Here is a 19,843-nt window from a genome sequence, read left to right on the forward strand (position 1 = left end):
AACTATTTGGTAGAATGTGCACTGCATGTACATACCCGGCCCCATGCTGTCAGACACGCCGATGTCGGCAGTACACGCGGCCTATAGATCAATTGCAATTGTGTTCACTTCAATTGTAGAGCATTATGATCTTAGAATCATGAAACCTTCAGAAAAATCACAGACAAACACATTCAATGTTCAGAGTAGGACATGTCGTGATCCTTGGCAGAGAATAGAGCCTAATCATTGGTTGCTTTGATCTCAGTGGCCTTGGAAATATTACTTGGTAGCTACTCAAAAAGTATCATGATGATTTAAATTACATCAATACATGAAATTTAATGACCACCTTGCCCTGAAAAAAAAAAAAAAAGAGAGTTATCGCCACTATCTTCACGTGATTCAAACTTTCTATCGGGAGTCCCTCCGACCCAGAGAAAAAAAAAGACCGCTCTATACTCCTCTCCCCGCAGCACCTCGGAATGCTATGATCAGAACTCTCCGCAAGACAATGGCAACCCTCGCAACCACAACTGCACCTGCCCCCGCGCCGGCCGTTGTGCCGCGCGTGCCCATCCCCGTCAAGGGCGTCGACTACCGCAATAAAATCGTCCTCGCGCCAATGGTCCGATCAGGCGAACTACCCTCCCGTCTCCTGGCGTTGAAATACGGCGCCGACCTCGTCTGGGGCCCCGAAACAATTGACCGCTCCATGATTGGCGCCGAGCGACGCGTGAACCCACGAAACGGCACCATCGAATTCACTCGCATGCCCAGCAACGGCGGACGCCCCAACAAACCAGTCAAGGAATCAGTCATCTACCGCATCAACCCAGCGCGTGAAAAAGGCCGACTAATCTTCCAACTTGGCACGGCCAACCCGAGGCTAGCAGTGGCAGCGGCGCGTGTCGTGGCCGACGACGTCTCAGGCATCGATGTCAACTCAGGCTGCCCGAAACCCTTCTCCACAAGCGGTGGCATGGGCGCCGCTCTCCTCCGCACCCCCGACCTCCTCGTCTTTATCCTGGAAACCCTCGTCAAGGAAGTCGGCGAACCCTACCAAATCGGCATCTCGGTCAAGATTCGCATCCTCTCCAAACCCGAAGAAACAGAGGCCCTTGTCTCCCGCCTTGTGAAGACAGGCATCACAGGCTTGACGGTGCACTGTCGCACTACTCCTATGCGACCACGCGAAGCCGCAATCCGTGACCAGCTCCCAATGATAGTGCGCATTTGTCACGACGCTGGTGTGGCGTGCGTGATGAACGGCGATGTGACTTCGCGTGATCAGGGGCTTGCACTGATGGAGGAGTACGGAGTTGACGGTGCGATGATCGCGACCTCCGCGGAGACTAACTCGTCTTGTTTCCGGACTAAGGAGGATGGTGGCCTCGCGCCGTGGCGGGAGGTCGTCTACGAGTACCTGTGCTTCTGTATCGAATCCGAGAACCGTCTGGGCAATACCAAGTATCTGCTTAATATGCTGATCCCCGGCAAGGACAAAGAGTTCAAAGATACGAAGCTGTCTAAGACGTATCTTGATATTTGTCGCGGGTTGAAATTCGATGATTTGCTTCCTGCTGCTGCGCGTCTTGATCAACTGCTCGGTCTCGATGATAAGTGGGAGGTTGCCCCCCATGTGACCTATCTACCGACCCCGTCTGGACTTCATACACCCACCCAGTCTGAACCTGATACAACCCCCCAGTCTGAACCTAAGTCTAAGGCCGTGCAGAATGCTATGGAGTCTGAGACTGCTCGTGCGGCTGGCGGCGGTGCTGTTCGGACTAAGACGCCCTTGCCAACTGTTCATGGGGGTGGTCCCATTCGACGATCTTCTGCTCCTCAGCCGGCTAAGGTTACCCAAGTCGATGCTGAGCAGCCAGCTGTTGAAGCTCCTATTCTTGCTGCAGAGACTGAGGCTCCATCTCAGGTGACGGCGTAAATATTGCTTTGCGCCTTTGATTCCATTTATCGTCTATCATTGCTTCCTTTCGTGCTCTTTTCTCGGCCCACATGCATAGCCCTCGGTTCTTTTTCTCGCTTAATTGTTCCTTTTGTCTTGCTCATCTTCGCATTCTGAGGTGTTTTTGATTGCTTCCATCTGTTCTGTCCAAAGATTATTCCCCAACTTACATATCTCGTGCTCATCCTTGAATGACTAGTCTAGTACAATACATGTCACTTTACGCTTTACAAAAATAATGCACTAAATCGATGACAGTTGGATTTTTAATCCTCTAATCTAACAAATGATATGCAATTCCGGAGAATCGCCATGATATTGACCCCACTAAACACCATGTACTCACTGTGCCATGTCCGGCAAGGTATTAAATGCATCATCTGCATCGCCATGCAGACCCTCGCAACAGAAACTCCAGTGTACCCTTTTTTTATGTCTTTCATTTTTCGGTCTTTTCTTTGTGCTCATTCAATTCTTTGCCTTCACCTGCAGCTCGGCCATCATCATTCCCTCGACGACCTTCATGCCGGCCTCCTCGCCCTTCCTGGCGCCAGCCTCGTCCTCTCCAGCGACGGCCTGGTCAAGTGCCAGCTTGGTCTGGCCCAGTGCGTAGATCTGTACCTCAATGGTATGCTTGGTGACCAGACGGTAGATTTCGACCTCGCGGGTCTGGCCAACTCGGTGGGCCCGGTTCTCAGCTTGCACATCTTCCTGTGGGTTGAAGGAAGAGTCAAAGATGACCACACGGTTGGCACAGGCCAAGTTGATACCGGCACCACCGGCCTTGGTGGACAGGAGGAAGACGGGGATCTCGGTGCGCTCGTGGAAGGCGTCGAGAATGGATTGGCGGTCCTCGACGTTGGTGCGACCATCCAGGCGGACGAACTCGATTTTCAGGGTTTCCAGGACGTGCTCAAGAATGTCCATGACCATTGTGAATTGAGAGAAGATGAGGGTGCGATCGCCATTGGCAATGAAACGGGTGAGAAGTTCTTTGAGGTGCTCCACCTTGCCAGAGTCCATCCATTCGTTGTTCTTGAGCTTGAACTTTCCGAGGGAATTGGGGTTTTCCACACACATGTGGTGGCACTCGAAATCGTTGTATGGCTTGAGCTCCTCAAGAATGATCTTGGGGTCGGATAGCGACCACTTGTCTTCCTTCAAACAGGCCTTGGCCATCTTCTGCAGAATCTCATCGGTGTAGTGACGACGTGCAAGGAGGGGGTGAATAGCGGCCTGGCGCAACTTCATCAGAATGTTGGCGGATTTCGAGCCAGTCTTCTTTCCAGCGGCGCGATCTTCCAACAGCTGGCGCACTTGTTCTTTTTCATAATCGTAAATCTCGACTTGAGAAGGTTTCATTTGACACCAACCAACATGGGAGTGCTTGGCTGGAAGATCAATGACCTGATGCTTCTTTCGTCGGAGGATAAAGGGCTTCATCATGGACTTCGCTCGCTCAATGCGCTGCTGAGACAGGAGAGTAGCGTGGGACTCGTCGGTCGTCTTTGCCTTGTTGGAAAACACAGCATGAAGATCTTCCTTGTGCTCCTGGAAGACCGAGGGAAGAATAAAGCCGAGAAGAGATGCCAGTTCCTGCAAGTTGTTCTGGAGAGGGGTACCGGTAAGAAGCAGACGGAAACGCGCCCGAATTCGGATCAATTTTTCGTACAGCTGAGATTGATGGTTCTTGAGCATGTGGCCTTCATCGTAGACACAAACAGTGAAATTCATGTCACGCAAGAACTTGGCATCAAGCTTCGCCTTGGCAATCGTGTAGGTAGTGATCACAACGTTGATCTCGTCACGTCGTTCCTCGATCTCCTCGCGGATAAGAGCACGCTCGTTGAGACCTGCATAGTAGGGCATGACGTTCAAGACGGGACAGAACTTCTGGAACTCGCGAAGCCAGTTCTCAATGGTAGAAGACGGGACAACAATCAGGTGAGGACCCTTGATGCCCTTCTCAAACAGATGCGCGAGGAATCCAATGACCTGGCAAGTCTTGCCCAGGCCCATGTCATCAGCGAGAATGCAGCTCAGTTTCTTTTCAAACAACAATGCCAGCCAGTTGATGCCGACAATTTGGTAATCCTTCATCACCAGGTCGTCCGCCATGATAGCGGGCTGCGAGATAAAACGAGATTTGCGCTTGGAAACAACCAGTTTTCCGCTTTCTTCGTCACTTTCGGAAGATTGGCGTTCAGACGCAGGAGTAGCAATGCCAGAGTCGTGCTCTGGTTTGGCAGGAGCAGGAGCAAGGTTGGTAATTTCCAAGTCACCTTTTTTCCCGAAGGTGTCAACACCCCATTTCTTCATCTCATCAGCGACTGGTTTGCCGAGTGCCGCAACCTCGCTAACAAGAGCGTCAATGGCCAGATATCCAGTCCACATATCAATACACTTGTCGACAATCTTGTCTCCAATGGGCTTAGGGGCCTTGCCTCCTCTCTTGCCCTTGGGCTTCACAGTCTCTACAACTGGGGCAGAGACAACACGCACCGCATCGAGGGTCTCGTATGGACGGTTCGAAATGATAATTTGAGCGGTTTCTTCGGGGATAGAAGCGATATCAGCGAGATCCTGAACACGGCATGTGTTGAAGAATTTCAAGACCTTGGAATCCAAACCGCCAGCGGTGGATTCTTGGACCTGAACATTGGAATCGTCCGAATCACTCATCATAGCCTCTGGAGACTCGGATCGGTCAGGTGAAGGGGCTTTGCGACCCTTCTGGAGCCGTCCCAGCTTCTTTTTCGGGGGACTGTCATCGTCGATTGTGATAGAGCGAATAGGGGAAACAGGACGGGAAGAGACGTCAGACTTGGGTCCACGAATGAGTCGGCGGCGGGGCTTTCCTTCGTCATCGGAATCCTGGCCCTTGGGCTGCTTCATTGCTGCCCACTTGTCCTGAATGGTGCCACGGGCTTTGATGTTCTGCTTGGCCATGGGGACCGGGCCCGTAGCCGGAGAGGCACTCAATTCATCATCGGAGGATTGAATAGCCACGGGACCATTCTCCTGGTCAGCAGCATCCATTTTGGCAAGAATTTGGAGGGCGTCGTCGTAGTTTCCCTTTGCTTTCAACATCGCGTCCATACAGGCTCTAACAGTCATATGCGGCATAACTTTGAGAATGCGCTCAACTTTGACGCGGAGTCTGAAGTCGTTGATTTCATGAAGCAGGATGTCTGGAACTCCCACTGGCTGTGCGCGAGAGGGCGCATCTTGGCGCGCTTTTTTCATGGCAACCCCCTTAGGTGCCGGCGGACTCATCTGGTCTGCAGTCCGCTTGATTGCGGTTCCAGCATTCTTCGGATCGTACATGGCAGAGGCTGTAATTTCTCGGAACCGATCCATTGGCCCGGCGTCAGGGCGGACAGGCGACTCCATGATTTTTTCTTTTTCGGGACTCCGAATTGTTTTCGCAAACGTAGATGGTTTGATATCTGTGCTTTGTAGATACTCTTCGTCTGAGGATCCACCCCGATATGTCGGTCCGTCGTCGAGATCAAATGTTGGTGTTCGTTTTGTAGGACCAGAGGCAGGAGGTCGGAATTGCGTCCCAGCAGGAGCGATTAAGGATGAAAGTAAACCGCCTTGGACTCGGCGGGGAGGAGAAGAGGCAGGGCCGATCGGTGAAGATGCAGCAACTTGAATGACAGTGTTATTTTGCCGCGAGTAAGGATGTTCAAGTAGTTGTGTTGGTTGGGTCAATCTTTGCGACGGGGTTATCGCTGGAAGAGTGGCGATAGTTTCGTAGTCTTCGCCAGGGGGGGTACTCGGAATGGTTTTTATATCTCGAGGAGGGGTATTATTGACAGATTCATCCATCGCTCAAAATACTAACAATGTAATTGCATCAATAGAAGCCATCTAATTGTTCTGCGCTATTCAGGAACGTTTTTTCTGCCAAAGCGGACACGCGCGACCGTGGACGCGCCCAATCACGTGTGAGATCAGTCAATTAAGCTATGAATTAGAACAAAGGAGTAGGACATATGAAGAAATTTAATCTTGTGAAGCCCGTCGGATGGGGCTTAGTCCTATAGTGAATAAATGAACAATAGATCTTAGCTTCCCCAAATGCGAATGAAACAATAAGAGAGTCACATGGGCGTATATACATCAACCCACCAATCAAACCCCAGCATGTGACGGCGGACACTAAGTTATCTCCGCACTTGCGATAGCTTCAGTTCCTTTGTTCTCTCAACATAGGACATAGACCTTCCCTTCTCGTCCTTTGGCCTTTGACTTTTTTTTAATAACTGCTACTCGAAAAGAAACAAGCATGTCTGCCCGTCGCCCCCACAACCAGTCCTACGCCGATGTTGCGGCGAAGCCTCCGCCGCAAGGCACTTCCGACGTGGCCCCAGCTGTTCCTGCGTAAGATAATCGCCTTAGAAGCTTAAGTTGATCCTTGAAGACACATTCTTATTAGCTTTGATATCTAGAGATGTGATATACAAGCTCCTCGGCTTTACAGCTGCCATGATCGCTGGCCCCATTGGCATGTATTTTTTGACTGTGAATACAATCTTCAGTGGTGAGTATTTCTCTGCCTGACAACTTGCAATGATGTATACTGATTGAATCGATGTTATCTAGGGAGCTCAACGCTCGCCGGAATTACCGCCGCCGTTACCGCCAACGTGGTCTTGTTCGCATATATCTATGTCGCCTGGACTGAGGACCAGGAGGACAGACAAGCAGCCAGCAAGTCAGATTCAAAGAAAGCCCAGTAGATTGGATAAAACTCGACCTGGGGGATTTCAGATAACGATTGCTCTTTTCGGCGTTACGGCATTCTTCGGGTGGTTGGAGCTTCTGTTTTTGTGTAATTGGGATGTGGAACAATTTCGACCATCTAAAAGGCTCAATTGTAAAACTACACATTGACAGCTATGCATCTGGCTGTTAGATATCCCGAATGTTCCCTGGATATCAAGCTCCACACTTCAATCCCGGCAGTCAAGGCTCATTAGAAATGTGCTGTTCATGTTGAAGGAACCGCATGTAGAGACAAAAAAAAGACCTCAGCCCATGCCCTCAGTATAGACGGATACGCCGGTATGCAGTACCAAACAGAAATCACTCTCACATATTCCGATTCTCATCAGCTATCAGCTTAGGTAGGTCTACGCTTGACAAACTCCTCCAAGTCCGCCTTGGTAGCAACACCAAGCACAAACTTGCGTGCCACATCAGTGACAACAGCAAACTGCTGCTTCTCGCGCTTCTCGCCATTTGGCCCGGTCTCGCTCTCGAAGAACTGCTCGAGCTCCTCGAGCGGCGTGTTCATCGTGATGACCTGGTAGATACCGCGTTTGCGGTTAAACCGCTGCATCGCTGCTGAGACTGGGTCGCTTTCTTTCACGGCGCCGCTCTGCAGCAGCTCTCGTAGCCGTGGGATGCTGAGGTAGCCCAGCAGGGAGCGCTTTGTTGGGGAGATAACGGTGAGGTGCGTGTAGTCGCGCTCGTAGGCGGCCATTAGCGCTGTGGAAATCGGGTCATGAGAGGAGATTGAGAGCGCCGGGGGAGGATCGAGATCTTCAACTGTTGCCTGTGTTTTGTGTTAGTTTGCGGGTCCGGATGATTGTATTGGGAGAGACGGACACCACGGTACTTGTCGGCCCAGGCTGCTGTAGATGATGTGCTTATTTCGGGGGTAGCTTGCTTCTCGCGAGTGAAGGCATCACTGCCGGTCAGGTATGATGCCATTCTGTCCGTGATCGCGGTGAGGGGTTGGTGAGGGGCAGTGGATGGGTTGGACGGTAGTCGAGAAGAAGGACGGTTAGATGGAAGATGGAGAAGAATTGTCACAGATGTAAATATTGAGAAGTCAAGTAGGGGTTCTCAGTAGGGTATACCTAAGTTGTGTAGGATCAAGAGCTTTCAGCCGTTGCGGGATGACTTTTTGATGTCAAGCTTGGCATCTCTTCAACTCCACTACGGCAAACTCTTGCGGCCACGGAGGATATCAAATTCACACATACATATCCATTCTATTTTTGCTTCCAAGGTTCTTACTTTCGATTCAAAATATAATGTGCTCTCCATCATCAAGCCTAAATAAAATGAAGAAATTGGTACGCAGCTAAGACAGCCCAAAGTCAATATCCTCACCCAACTATATCTAGAGTGGATATCCAGACTAAATTTCCAGACCATTGGCAACTAGAGATATTTATTATAGAATACAATAAATACCCTCAGCGTAGCTTTATAGAATCCAAGCACATGTCCATAAATATATATACGAACCGGTTTCTTTTTTGGCCCCAAGGGGAGGATTGTGATCCTGGTCAGGTGTATGCAACTACGTACTAGCATGTTCAGACTCACAGACTCACAGACTCACAGACCCACACGGAGGAAGTAACTCCTAACTCCGATGGACTTATAAGTGCAAGTATTAATTCCTACAGAGTACGCATCCAAAGTAATCTCTCCTCAAACGTATCTGTAAACCTTGGAAGATCCTTGGTACCCCACCAAGACTTACCACCCCTACACGTCATTATCTTTGTGAGCTCTTACTCCCCCATCACTTGCTATTCCATCCCGATTCAACCTCTCATACAGAGTCAATTAGAAGGAAATACACTCAGTGTCACTTGAAATCCACCCTTTGGTGGAGATCGCCGGATATCCAAGCCGACTCCACTTATACCCACCTCCCGAAGTACGCCATGATTCCTGACTGGATCAACGCTTTCGCCGCCCAGCATCCTCTAGGTGCTGTGAGCAACAAAGAGAGCTCCACTGTGAAAAACAGACCGTTCACCGCTTGGAGTGCACTCGACGATGTGAAAACAAAGGCCGACGACATTGCCCACGAGGCCAGCCGGGAATTTAATGCCGCAAGCCAGAAGGCCCAGGAGAAGACCGGCAAGATCCAGCCTGGCTCACTGAAGTACTATGCAGCTTGTACATTTGGTGGAATGTTGGCATGTGTCAGTAACCCCCTTTTATCTGAATTAGGAGGGCTATATGGAGCAGATACTTACATATATACCAGGGTCTTACCCACACTGCCGTGACACCCCTCGACCTGATCAAATGTCGCCGCCAAGTTGACTCCAAGCTCTACAAGAGCAACATACAAGCCTTCCGCACCATCCGGGCAGCTGAAGGTATTCGCGGTGTCTTCACGGGCTGGAGCCCTACCTTCTTCGGCTACAGTGTAAGCCTGAGCGACATGTGGAGCTTTTACATTCCTTATTATCTATATTAATTAAAATTATAACAGGCCCAAGGAGCTTTCAAGTATGGAGGATACGAGTACTTCAAGGTCTTCTACAGCGACCTAGTCGGCCAGGAAAACGCGAGCCGGTTCAAGACTGCCATCTACCTGACCGCTAGTGCTTCGGCAGAGTTGATCGCAGATATCGCGCTGTGTCCATTCGAGTCCGTTAAGGTCCGCGGTCAGACGACCATTCCTCCTGAGATTACAGGTACTTTCAGTGGTATCTCGAGCGTTATTTCTAAGGAGGGCGTTGCTGGGTGAGTTCGACGTCTATCGTCTTCCGTTCTTGAGTCAAATCTCTATCTTCTGACTCTTAAATCAGCCTGTACAAGGGTCTTTACCCGCTCTGGGGCCGTCAAGTTCCCTACACCATGATGAAGTTCGCTTCCTTCGAGACTATTGTTGAGATGATCTACCACAATTTGCCAGGTCAGAAGTCCGACTACAACAAGGGTGCCCAGACTGCCGTTGCATTCTCGGGCGGCTACCTCGCTGGTATTCTGTGTGCTGCGGTATCGCACCCTGCGGATGTCATGGTTAGCAAGTTGAACGCGAATCGACAGGCGGGTGAGGCATTTGGCGCTGCTATGAGCCGCATCTATGGTGACATTGGCTTCCGGGGATTGTGGAACGGACTGCCTGTTCGTATTGTGATGATCGGTACTTTGGTGAGTTGTTCTCATGTTCAACTGGTTTGATTTAGGTGCTAACAAGACTCCGATGTACAGACTGGACTCCAATGGATGATGTATGGCCTCTCTTACTTTTGGTCGGCGCACTGGATATATATTGACTTCGATCTTACAGCTACGATTCATTCAAGATTTTCATGGGACTTCCTACCACAGGCGGCTCAAGCGAAGACAAGAAGAAGACGAACTAAGGACGTGTCTGGTTTGATTCCGCGGGTAGCATGCGCAGCTTCTATGATTCTATCCTTTACCATATGGGCCGTGGCTACGCTGATCTTTATGTCTTTTCTCAGGAATATTCTATTATTGTACAAGTTCAATACATACTCTCCTATTATTCCCTTAATATGGATGGATATAAAATAAACGCCAAGCTCACTATCGGCCAATTGCAGTTTGTCACACCTCCACCAATCGGAGACCGTTATCTTATCAGCGACGTCACCAATGTAGTTCGTCTGCGAATATAGATGTTCAATGTAGTTGAATAACAACATCTGAACGATATAGATAGAGAACGAGCAAAATTAAGGAACCTCTTGGCTCGGAATCTTAGTATTATCTAGCTCCCCCGATACGATCAAGTGGGTGGATTATACTTAATAGATCTAGATCCCCAAAAATCCACTTGTCTTATATCCCCCCTGTACATCCTAAAAGTCATTTCGAGACCCTAAAGAAACAGTAAGCTCGCAGTTACACCCCCAACACGTGGATTTTCCCCGCCATCGCATCTTGTACCTGCATCCATCGCCCCATCATCGATAAATACCTTCCCACCAATCCTTCTTCCTTTCGCAACTACCCATCCCACTTACAATCCGTTTCACCTACAAATTGCCTCACTTGCGCGAAACGATGTCTGACGAAAACCAGTCAACCACCATGCCCGAGAAAACCGATAAAGCGACCAACGAGTCCGAGGCACCAATGGTCTCTCACGGCCGAGGAGGTAAAGCTAACCCCTTCCAGCACCCTAATCGCGATACCCCCCCTTCTATTCCTATTCTCCAAGACGACCAAACTAACAAGCTCCATAATTAGGCCAAGGAAATATCGGTCACGCCACCACCGAGTATGTCCAAACTAGTCGCACAAGCGAGATATACACTAAAACCAGAAAACAAAAACAGATACGTCGATGGCGAGATCGTCCGCGAAGGCCCCTACGGCGACCAAGGTGATGGCGCTTACTCCGCTGGCGTGAGTACAATCTCTCACCCCACCAACCCCAAGCCTCCAACTCCCACTGATGCACGAGACTCCACCCAGCGAGGCGGCGCAGGAAATATCGGCTCCCCAATGGTCCGTCCGTCGTCCAGGGCCCCCCACGACGTCGAGATGATCCCTGAGCTTGCGGTCCGCGACTCTACAGACGAGACATACCACACCGGGGTAAGAAGCAGAGAGCTCTTTCGCTTGTTTATCTTCGATTTATTTTATGATTGAATTCCCATTTTGCGAACCTTCTTTTTTTGCCCCTATGGATTTCCCCTTAGTTTTTTTTTTTTTTTTTTACTTTTGTCTTCCCTTTGCCCGATTTCGGATTCCCAGCCGCATTTTTCCCAGGACATTATGGCTGACTTTTTTTTCCCCGGGTGATAGCGTGGTGGACAGGGAAATGTTCATCTCGATGAGGCTACGCTCAAGGAGAAGGAGAAGAAGAAGGTTGCGCATGAGGGGTTGGCTGATAAGTTGAAGTATAAGTTGCTGGGGCGGAAGTAGGGGTAAATCGGGGGTGTTTTTTACTCTTTCTTTTTGCTGCGTCTTGTGCTTCTTTCGTGATTCCCATTTCTCTCAGGCGGTGGTGATGGCGGGTGAGCCTGGTATCAATTTATTCTCCGGTTTTGTTTCCGGATACTATGGTGAACGTTCGCTTTCCTATTATCAGTTATCTTTCACGTGTTTTCAAGGTGGATCTTATACCTATGTATAAGTGTTTGTACTTGCAAGTGTATGCATATGCATCTAATGGGGAACAGTAAAGACAATGTGAGGGATATCCTAGGAGGGATGGGTAGAATAGATACAGATCAATATGAATAATAAACAGGAAGCAAGAGAAACAAACTAAACAAATCCCAATCCATGACATCTCCCAAGTGTCCATGTATCATAACCTCATTACAACATGCAAATGAAACAACTAGTCATGCAGAAGCAAAAAAAAAACAATAATAAACGCATCCCGTGTATCCAGATCCGGTTCCATCCAAAGTGAAAAACGCCAGTCTGCACAACCCGGAAGAAAAAAAGAAAAAAAGAAAGGATCATGCATCTTGAAATGAAGTGTCCAGATACAGTATCAAGCATTGTCCATCTCAGTCTCATATCTCACTCGAGATACTCGGATTTATTTAATCTTTGCTGAACCGGCGTTTGAACCAGCTCTTCCTCTTATCCTGTTTCTCCGCAGCCGGAGGTTGGTTCACATTCTTACGCGGAGTCGATTGTGCAGGCCCAGCCCCCGTGGAAGTCGGAGCACCTCCAGAAGGCCCACCCCAGCTCGAGTCACCGAGGGGCTGGGGAGTTTGGGGTGAGTTGAAATTGAAACCATGCTCGGCTTGAGCACGCCCATCAAGACGCTGTTGCTGCAGAACCTGCTGCTGCAGTTGGTCGTTGGAACTGTTCATCGAACTGGGGTTTGTGGATTGGCCGTAAGGGTCCGTGTTTCCAGAACTATTGTGCGATATGGCGGCCACGTTGTCGCGGGACCGTTGGTAGCCGTATTGTGAGCTGCCGGGCATGTTTGGGTAGCCCTCGGACGGGGTGAGGGGCGTCGAGGCTGACCCGCGTGGATGGTGGGATGGGCGTCTTCTGCTGTTTTGGCTATATCCACCCTGATTATATCCACTCTGAGCGTAGGGGTTCTCGGGTGATAGAGGTGCGTTTTGGTATGCGTTCAAGATGCTGTCGGGTCGCGATTGTGTTTGGCCGTGGTGATTACTTTGTTCGTAGTTTCTGTTTGAAGGACCGCTGTTTTGACCTATCGACAAAAGGATTAGACGCAATTAATGAAAGGGGGCAATCACTTAAAACATACCTCCATAGTAGCTTGTTCGTCGGCTGAAGTCGCCTATCTGTGATGCGGCATCCTCTATCAAAGAAATCAGCCCGCATTCCCGTATTCCTGACTTTTCACAAGGAATTGCCAAAAAAAAAAAAAGAATACCTGTCTTAGCATATGACGCACGATTATTATTGTATGAGCCGTTGATGGCTGCCTCAAAGGATCGAATTGTATCCAAGGGGCGCTCCAAACGTGGTCGAGTGGGATTTGACAGGTCGGGATCGGCTAGGAGGAAGCAAGGGTTAGCAAAACAGCCCCAGGAACGAAAAAGATCGGTGAATACGAACTGATGACATTCCCGTACTGATCTTTGAATTCAAGCTCTCGCAGCGAGCCCAAATTTGACTTTTCCAGCGCAACGGCCACTGTTGAGATGTCAGTTGCAGTGAGATAGGAAGGAATGCGACCGGGCCAGAATCACAGGCCGGACGTCTCAACTGGACATACTAGGCTGAAGCTCATTCATAGCGACGAGTGGATCTGCTTTGGTGTGTAGATTGCGACGGGCTTTCTCTTCTGAAGACTCAGAAACTCGGCGTTTATGGCTGGCTGATCCAGATTTGTCGGATTTGTCGGACTTCACGCTGAATCCACGACTCCTTTTCGGAGAGGTGGGAGATTTGGGGGTGTCCATTTTATTAGGAGTTCCACCGTACTTTTTAGCGTCCGAGATTCAAGGCAGGTCTGAAACGGTTGTGATCTGCCTACCGCTGGAGTGGAGCGTAGGTGGAGGTAGGAATTGCCAAGAGGGGCGATAACAATTCAGCGCGTTTGCAATTTGAGACACGGTAAGGCTGGTCACCAGTAGGATTCGATCGACACGATGAAATAAATGGAGGTCGACTGAGAGAGTGACTGGGAGTGATTTGGTGTTTTTTTTTTTTCGATGCTTGCCCAAGTGGTTGGGGTAAATGCGAGATGTGAAGTGTCAAAGAGTGGAGTAAGGAAGCAAATGAATTACAATAGTACAAGAGTACAAGAGTACAGGAGGCGATAGAAATCGACCTGAATTGCAAGAATTGCAGAATTGCAGAAATGCAGAAATAAAAGAAAATCTTTCCAAGTTCCCAAGAAAAGGGAAATCGAATGGTTTTTATCGGGACCACGCAACCCAAGGCTTCCAAGTACTTCCAGCTTCCCGAGTACGTACTCTCTTGTTTTGTCTGGTTTTTTTTTTTTTTTTTTTTTTTCTTTTCTTTTTTTTATGCCCAATTTCTACTTAGCTTTCATTTCTTTAAAATATTCAGATTATTCAAAATGTTTAGAGAATCTCGCTAAATAACTATACCTCCATGGTACAACCATTCGATTCGACCCTGCGATTGGTGATGTTCCTCCGCTTCCCATGGGAAGTGGCAAGAGTCCATATATGCGTATATTGTAGGTTGATTAGCTTCGGATGTAATTGATATTCTAAGGGCAGGGCTCTGTGGAATAATCCCTGATACTGATATAAACCCAACCTTGACATTCATACTCCGTACAAATAGGGCTCCTTCGAAATCGACCTTTTCATTAAAAGTCTCACCTTTTTACTTTTTGCTTTTCTTTTCCCAGCCATTCTAGAAAATCGGAATCACGCGTAATGCAGATCATCCGGGCTATTCCAATTGGCTTAATTTTAGGTACGATGTATCATACGTCGGAATATCCTATGCATTCCCTTATGAACGCTTTATTATGCAAACCTTAAGCGCTTTGGGCGAATGAAGATGAATTACTATCTACGCGGTATTAGTGTACAACATATATGCATATAGTAATCACCCAGTGCTTCCCAGCCTCGGGATACCCTTCTAAACTGAATATACAAAGTAGAACTAAAAAAAAAGCCAATACACGTAACGTGTTCATCAACCTCGGAATCATCTTAGGGCTTGGGTTCTTGAGTCACCCGCGGACCGTTGGCCCGTGTGGATTGCTAAAAATAGTCGCGATCTAAAAAATTCATACATAGCCCGAGGTATTGACGCCGTACGTGATATTACAGACTCTGCAGAATGATACCGGGTAGATCATCGGAAGGTTACTAATCATGTATTAACAATGACTTCCTTAGGCCGAGGACTCGCTTATTCTGATTGGTTATACATTATGCACACCTCGGCGCATAAACCGTCGTTCTATTTTGAAACAAATTTAAATCACACTGCCGAATATATTTATTCAACCTATTCATATTCTTTTGACCGACGGTCCAACATATTCCTTCGGTCCCGTTAAACACGGTTTCGGATCCGATGTCGATGAGTGACAACGCGCAGCTAATGACGCAGGAGAGGACAATAGCATTCGTAGGAATCTTGCGCTTGGCATCCACTTTGTCGATCCATTTTGCAAATGGGGGGCCCTGGTCCCGGGTGAAGGCAAAGTTCTGCTGCGAGGTAGAAGCGTTGAAGAGTTTAGTATATTGCTGAAAATCACGGGGAGTGGGATAATCGCCATTAGTCCATTCACTCCTGTAATGGAGATTGCTTTTTGGAAGAGCTGAGCATCATTCTCGTTCATTGTACACCTCCATCTATCCCCAAGTCTATTTACATGTATTAATCGCAGAACTGGCTAAACTGCACGCCTCACCATCCCATCAACCATCAACTGGCTAGCCCATATATCTCAACTGGTCACAGAAAGCAGCTAGCTGTTCCGGCGTCGTAATTCCAGCCAAGGAAGGAATCTCCTCAAGAACCTCAAGCAGAGTCCGATTCTGTTCGATGGCGGACTTGCCAGCCTCATAAACCAGATCATGCGCTCCCTGTCGTCCCAAATGTGGTGCCAGTCCCATCATCACTGCCTCGCCCACAATCAACCCCTTTGTAGAATACAAATTGCGTCTCATTGAGTCAACCTTAACCACCAACCCCCCGAGAGCGAAACTCATCTGGTGTAAAGCGCCCACCGCAGTCACAAAGGCATTGGGAATAGCCACCCATTCCAAATGCCACGGTCCAGAGGCACGCCCAAAGTCAGTAACCATTGCATCTAATCCCAGCGACGCATTGGCACACAGCATCTTCGACGCAGCCAGAATCACCTCACTGGAGATAGGATTACGCTTTTGTGGCATCGTGGACGATGCACCCCTATGAGGCACAAAGGGCTCTGAGACCTCGTCGAACTCATTGGAAGACATAATCATCACATCTAATGCAATCTTCCCCAATGTGCCACCGGCAAGAGCTAGAAAGTTGAGGACCTCCGCTATAATATCCCGCGCAACATGCCAAGTAATATCTGGATTCTTCAATCCAAGCTCGGCGGCAAGCTGCTCACGTTCCATAGGTATTGGTTCAACCCCTGTCATACCAGGGTCAAAAATGTATAGACAGCTTAATAGAACGACCCTACGGGGATAGTAGCAAGATACTAAAGACTAGCTGCTTAGTATAGATGAGCAAGATTTATTCATGAGATACATATGTATTTTTTATAAACTGCATGTATTTTGGTGGATATTGTAATTAATTAATTAACTACAGTCTACCCAGAACTAGATTACAGTACCAAAAGACACGAATGTCATATATTGTTTCATTCATAAACCACGATGAACCAAACTTACGTTTCACTTGCTCAGAGACCTGGTAGAGTACTCTTCATGCTCCACTTCACTTTTCTCTTGAGCGTCCCGGGGAAATTCGGGCATGGTCTCAAGAGGTCGGTTATTAGCAAATCGAACAGTTGACCACACTGATGGACTCGCGGAAGATGAGGTCAACCTCCTCTAGAGAATGTCCCATCATCTGGAGACTATTAGTAAATGGCTCACATTTGACAATAAATCACGGAAACTCACCTCAGGGTACAAGAAATAGACAGTTATAGGGACAAATGCACCAATGCACGTATAAACAATGTAGTACTTATACCCGATTGTTTTTATTGCGACTGGCGTAATCATAGTAACCACGAAGTTCCTATCGTGAAGGTTAGAATTTGTTTGGTGAAACATCTTTCCTGAATAGAGGAGTGTGTATACCAAAGCCAACGATTCGCGGTTGAAATACTCGACATGGCAACGCGAAGACGAATCGGCGCCACCTCCGTGCAATAGAGGAAGTTGGCACCAAGGAATCCGATCGGGATGAAGAAATTGAAAAAGAAGACGAAAAGGACACTGATGATCTGTGCGGCATAATTGGAATGGGGGAAAGATGTCGCAATCAGCATGCAGCTAGCCATTCCACCTCCGCTCACCATCAAAGCGATGCGACGACCAAATCTGTCGATGGTGAAGGAGGATACAAAGCACGATAGGAACTTCAATGTAAGTGTACCACCGGAGAGAATCCGGGCATTCTCAGCATCCAGCCCTAGACCTTGCTCAAAGATACCGGCGATTTCTCCCGATATCCCAGATGCATCCTCGGGAAGATCTCTCAAAGAAGCAAGTATAGTCCGAGCCTCCGCAGCGCGGTTCTAGCGCACAAGCCATCGAGGAGATTCGGGAAGGAAGACGATTGATATGAGGAGGACGATAGCGAGGACGATGGGAATTGCGATTGGGGCTCGCCAAGTGACAGGTCCTGTCTTGAACTGATAGAAACCAAAATTGATCCATGCTTGAAGCATGTACCCGAGCGCGATGAAAAGATCATCAAGTACTACGTGTTTACCTCTGTTTTTGGAGCTGGGGCACTCGCTTTGCCAGGTTGGGACTGTTCCGCTCAGCATGCCAATTCCCGCTCCAAGCATAGTACGACCCACGATCATCTGTGCCAGTTGGTAAGATGATGTCTCCAGCACTTGGCCAATTAATGCAAGTAGACCGCCCATAAAAATCACAGGACGTCGGCCGAATTTGTCGGCAGTGTATGAGCAGGACAGACAGCCGGGCAGTGCGCCCAAGGTGAATGTTGCTATCACTACGCCTTGAATTGTCGCATTGTGACTAGCCTCGGCGCCTTTGGTGTTGACGGTGTCGATGGCCGGGAAGTGTTTAACCCAGTCCGAGAGTGAAACGAGGCTTCCGAGTCCTGACTGATTGTATCCGAAAAGGGTGTATGCTGGGCAAACAACCAAAAGAATCTGAGCAAGAGACAACGCCTATCCTCGAAGATTCCAAACCCTCGAAGTCATTTCGAGGGATCTGTTCTGGGGATGGTAGCCAAATTCGTAGAGTAGACAAAAGCTCGAAAGAAGAAAGGAATCCGGATGATGCATCAAAACCTGGGGCCCCGGATTGCGGCCATTAAATAGAGAATGACAGGCTTGGCTTGCAGAATCCGGGGTCATGCAATGCATCGCCGCGGAATAGAGAAACAATGGAAGGGTCGATCTCGGTATAGGGCTAGGAGGCTCGGAATAAGGCCCTTATTCCGGCACTAAGCAACTGCTTGGGCCATCTCCGATCATGACTCGCCCAAATCCATGAATCCCATGAACGGGCCTGATGGATCACCCATCCAGTCAGAAGCCGTCATATAGTTCAAAGAGTCCAATGCATTGCCACCCCAGTTTTGCTCGTCAAAAGTGTCGGGCGCATTACTGACAGAAACGCCATCATTCATCACATGAGGAGTCTCCACCAAGCCTTGCATAGCTGGCAGTGACGAAAGTAATGTTTGTAAGGTTTTAATAATCTCACTGAGAGATTTAGAGTAAAAGCCTCCCTGCGCTCGAGTAGCCCGAGTACTCTCTATTGTCAAGATAGATATTCCTTTCGAAACCATGCCCATGCTAGTATCAAGCGCTGGGAAGCCATCTGGCTTAAACGTGTGATATTTGAATTGAGAGTAGATGTAAACGAGGGCAGATTGAAAGATTGTAGCCGGTCCGACCAGACTCAGATTTCGAAGCCACTTCGGGATGTTAGATGTTTCAACCAAGAACAAGATGGCACTGCCGGAATCGAGACATGCCTTGAGACAATTGCCAAACTCTGATGTTGTATCGTCAAATGAAAGGCCAGGGCGATGTATTAAAGTCATGGTTATGTTCGCCATGAGTTGGAGCCATATATTCGTGCTCTCATAGGAATGGTTGGCACCATCGGATGAATGCTGCAGGCCAGTAATCCCAATGTCAAAAGGAATACCATCCGCTTTGAGATTTTGATTCCACACTCGGAGGTCACGCTCTAGGTCCATGATTTTCCTTGCGCCATCACGCCGCTGTGTCATTGTATATAAAAGATCGAGAATTCTTGAGAGCTTTTTGCCAAGGCTCACGTATTGCAGGAACACAAATACTGCGGTTCTTTCCCCCGGTAAGGGATGAGAAAGCTCCGTGGCCTCTAAGTCATTTAGACAGTCAATAGGTAGGTCGTTGTCAACGTCGGCGTCGTTGATCAGGGGAGGCAGTCTGTGAAGAATAGAAGTAAACCTGGATGATCAGCATGGATGTAAGTTCATAGTGCACAAGTAGCTTACCTGTCAAACACATAGACCCACCACCACAAGCGTTTCCGAAGCTCAATTTCACCAACCCCCATTTTGAATCGCCTTGCGTGCCTATGGAGACCCAAAGATTGAGCAAGGCTGACAATCATGCCGTTGAGGGTTGTGAGAGTCAGACAGTGACATATCGTTTCGGGTCAGATATATCGGTTTATCAAACTATACATCCTCAGAGACAAAGGTCGCATGAGCCGCCGGTTATTCTTGTTCCAATATACTATAGGCCTCAATAGCCCTATACTAACTTAACGTAAAAAGCGATACCGATTTAATAATGAGTGCCTTAAAAAAGTCCTTGGAGAAAGTTCAAATAGAAATAGCCAATCGGCTGGGGTCCATTACCCAGTTTTGACCGTGGGAAGGTTCTATAGTTCTATAACGTCTTTTATACATAATGCTCGGCGTTGAGTGAGAGCATGTGGGGGGTATCTTATCTATCATTAAAATAATAACGTGGGTTCCCGGGTTGAATCCGGAGAACCA

At 48.5% G+C, this 19,843-nt stretch overlaps 9 protein-coding genes across 9 annotated transcripts; 4 read left to right on the plus strand and 5 right to left on the minus strand.

The window, feature by feature from the left end:
- Nucleotides 1-493: 493 nt before the first annotated feature.
- N7537_009778 (tRNA-dihydrouridine(20) synthase (NAD(+))) lies at nucleotides 494-1,927 on the plus strand (the record flags this gene model as incomplete). Its single annotated transcript, XM_056900832.1, has 1 exon — nucleotides 494-1,927. The coding sequence occupies one exon, from the start codon at nucleotides 494-496 to the stop codon at nucleotides 1,925-1,927; it is 1,434 nt and encodes a 477-aa protein (XP_056749500.1).
- Nucleotides 1,928-2,416: 489 nt separating this feature from the next.
- Nucleotides 2,417-5,782, minus strand: N7537_009779 (DEAD/DEAH box helicase; the record flags this gene model as incomplete). The annotated part of the gene is made up of 1 exon (XM_056900833.1): nucleotides 2,417-5,782. The coding sequence occupies one exon, from the start codon at nucleotides 5,780-5,782 to the stop codon at nucleotides 2,417-2,419; it is 3,366 nt and encodes a 1,121-aa protein (XP_056749501.1).
- A 460-nt stretch (nucleotides 5,783-6,242) lies between these two features.
- Nucleotides 6,243-6,696, plus strand: N7537_009780 (vacuolar ATPase assembly integral membrane protein VMA21; the record flags this gene model as incomplete). The annotated part of the gene is made up of 3 exons (XM_056900834.1): nucleotides 6,243-6,337; nucleotides 6,406-6,497; nucleotides 6,560-6,696. 3 exons carry the CDS (start codon nucleotides 6,243-6,245, stop codon nucleotides 6,694-6,696), a joined length of 324 nt encoding a protein of 107 aa, XP_056749502.1.
- Nucleotides 6,697-7,079: 383 nt separating this feature from the next.
- N7537_009781 (putative cystathionine beta-synthase (beta-thionase)) lies at nucleotides 7,080-7,672 on the minus strand (the record flags this gene model as incomplete). The annotated part of the gene is made up of 2 exons (XM_056900835.1): nucleotides 7,080-7,514; nucleotides 7,568-7,672. 2 exons carry the CDS (start codon nucleotides 7,670-7,672, stop codon nucleotides 7,080-7,082), a joined length of 540 nt encoding a protein of 179 aa, XP_056749503.1.
- A 971-nt stretch (nucleotides 7,673-8,643) lies between these two features.
- Nucleotides 8,644-10,083, plus strand: N7537_009782 (putative mitochondrial phosphate carrier protein; the record flags this gene model as incomplete). Its single annotated transcript, XM_056900836.1, has 6 exons — nucleotides 8,644-8,907; nucleotides 8,973-9,137; nucleotides 9,204-9,457; nucleotides 9,523-9,868; nucleotides 9,929-9,948; nucleotides 10,008-10,083. The coding sequence occupies 6 exons, from the start codon at nucleotides 8,644-8,646 to the stop codon at nucleotides 10,081-10,083; spliced, it is 1,125 nt and encodes a 374-aa protein (XP_056749504.1).
- Nucleotides 10,084-10,777: 694 nt separating this feature from the next.
- Nucleotides 10,778-11,617, plus strand: N7537_009783 (DUF3602 domain-containing protein; the record flags this gene model as incomplete). Its single annotated transcript, XM_056900837.1, has 4 exons — nucleotides 10,778-10,844; nucleotides 10,937-10,967; nucleotides 11,026-11,287; nucleotides 11,498-11,617. The coding sequence occupies 4 exons, from the start codon at nucleotides 10,778-10,780 to the stop codon at nucleotides 11,615-11,617; spliced, it is 480 nt and encodes a 159-aa protein (XP_056749505.1).
- A 632-nt stretch (nucleotides 11,618-12,249) lies between these two features.
- N7537_009784 (DUF2406 domain-containing protein) lies at nucleotides 12,250-13,596 on the minus strand (the record flags this gene model as incomplete). Its single annotated transcript, XM_056900838.1, has 5 exons — nucleotides 12,250-12,878; nucleotides 12,936-12,989; nucleotides 13,065-13,187; nucleotides 13,250-13,327; nucleotides 13,410-13,596. The coding sequence occupies 5 exons, from the start codon at nucleotides 13,594-13,596 to the stop codon at nucleotides 12,250-12,252; spliced, it is 1,071 nt and encodes a 356-aa protein (XP_056749506.1).
- A 1,968-nt stretch (nucleotides 13,597-15,564) lies between these two features.
- On the minus strand, nucleotides 15,565-18,041 carry N7537_009785 (uncharacterized protein; the record flags this gene model as incomplete). The annotated part of the gene is made up of 6 exons (XM_056900839.1): nucleotides 15,565-16,259; nucleotides 16,642-16,705; nucleotides 16,759-16,879; nucleotides 16,942-17,327; nucleotides 17,391-18,008; nucleotides 18,030-18,041. 6 exons carry the CDS (start codon nucleotides 18,039-18,041, stop codon nucleotides 15,565-15,567), a joined length of 1,896 nt encoding a protein of 631 aa, XP_056749507.1.
- Nucleotides 18,042-18,313: 272 nt separating this feature from the next.
- N7537_009786 (fungal specific transcription factor domain-containing protein) lies at nucleotides 18,314-19,395 on the minus strand (the record flags this gene model as incomplete). Its single annotated transcript, XM_056900840.1, has 2 exons — nucleotides 18,314-19,286; nucleotides 19,334-19,395. 2 exons carry the CDS (start codon nucleotides 19,393-19,395, stop codon nucleotides 18,314-18,316), a joined length of 1,035 nt encoding a protein of 344 aa, XP_056749508.1.
- Between the last annotated feature and the right edge of the window lie 448 nt (nucleotides 19,396-19,843).

Source organism: Penicillium hordei (assembly GCF_028827395.1).
Source record: "Penicillium hordei strain IBT 12815 chromosome Unknown utg000005l_segment0_segment0, whole genome shotgun sequence".
Taxonomy (NCBI): domain Eukaryota; kingdom Fungi; phylum Ascomycota; class Eurotiomycetes; order Eurotiales; family Aspergillaceae; genus Penicillium; species Penicillium hordei.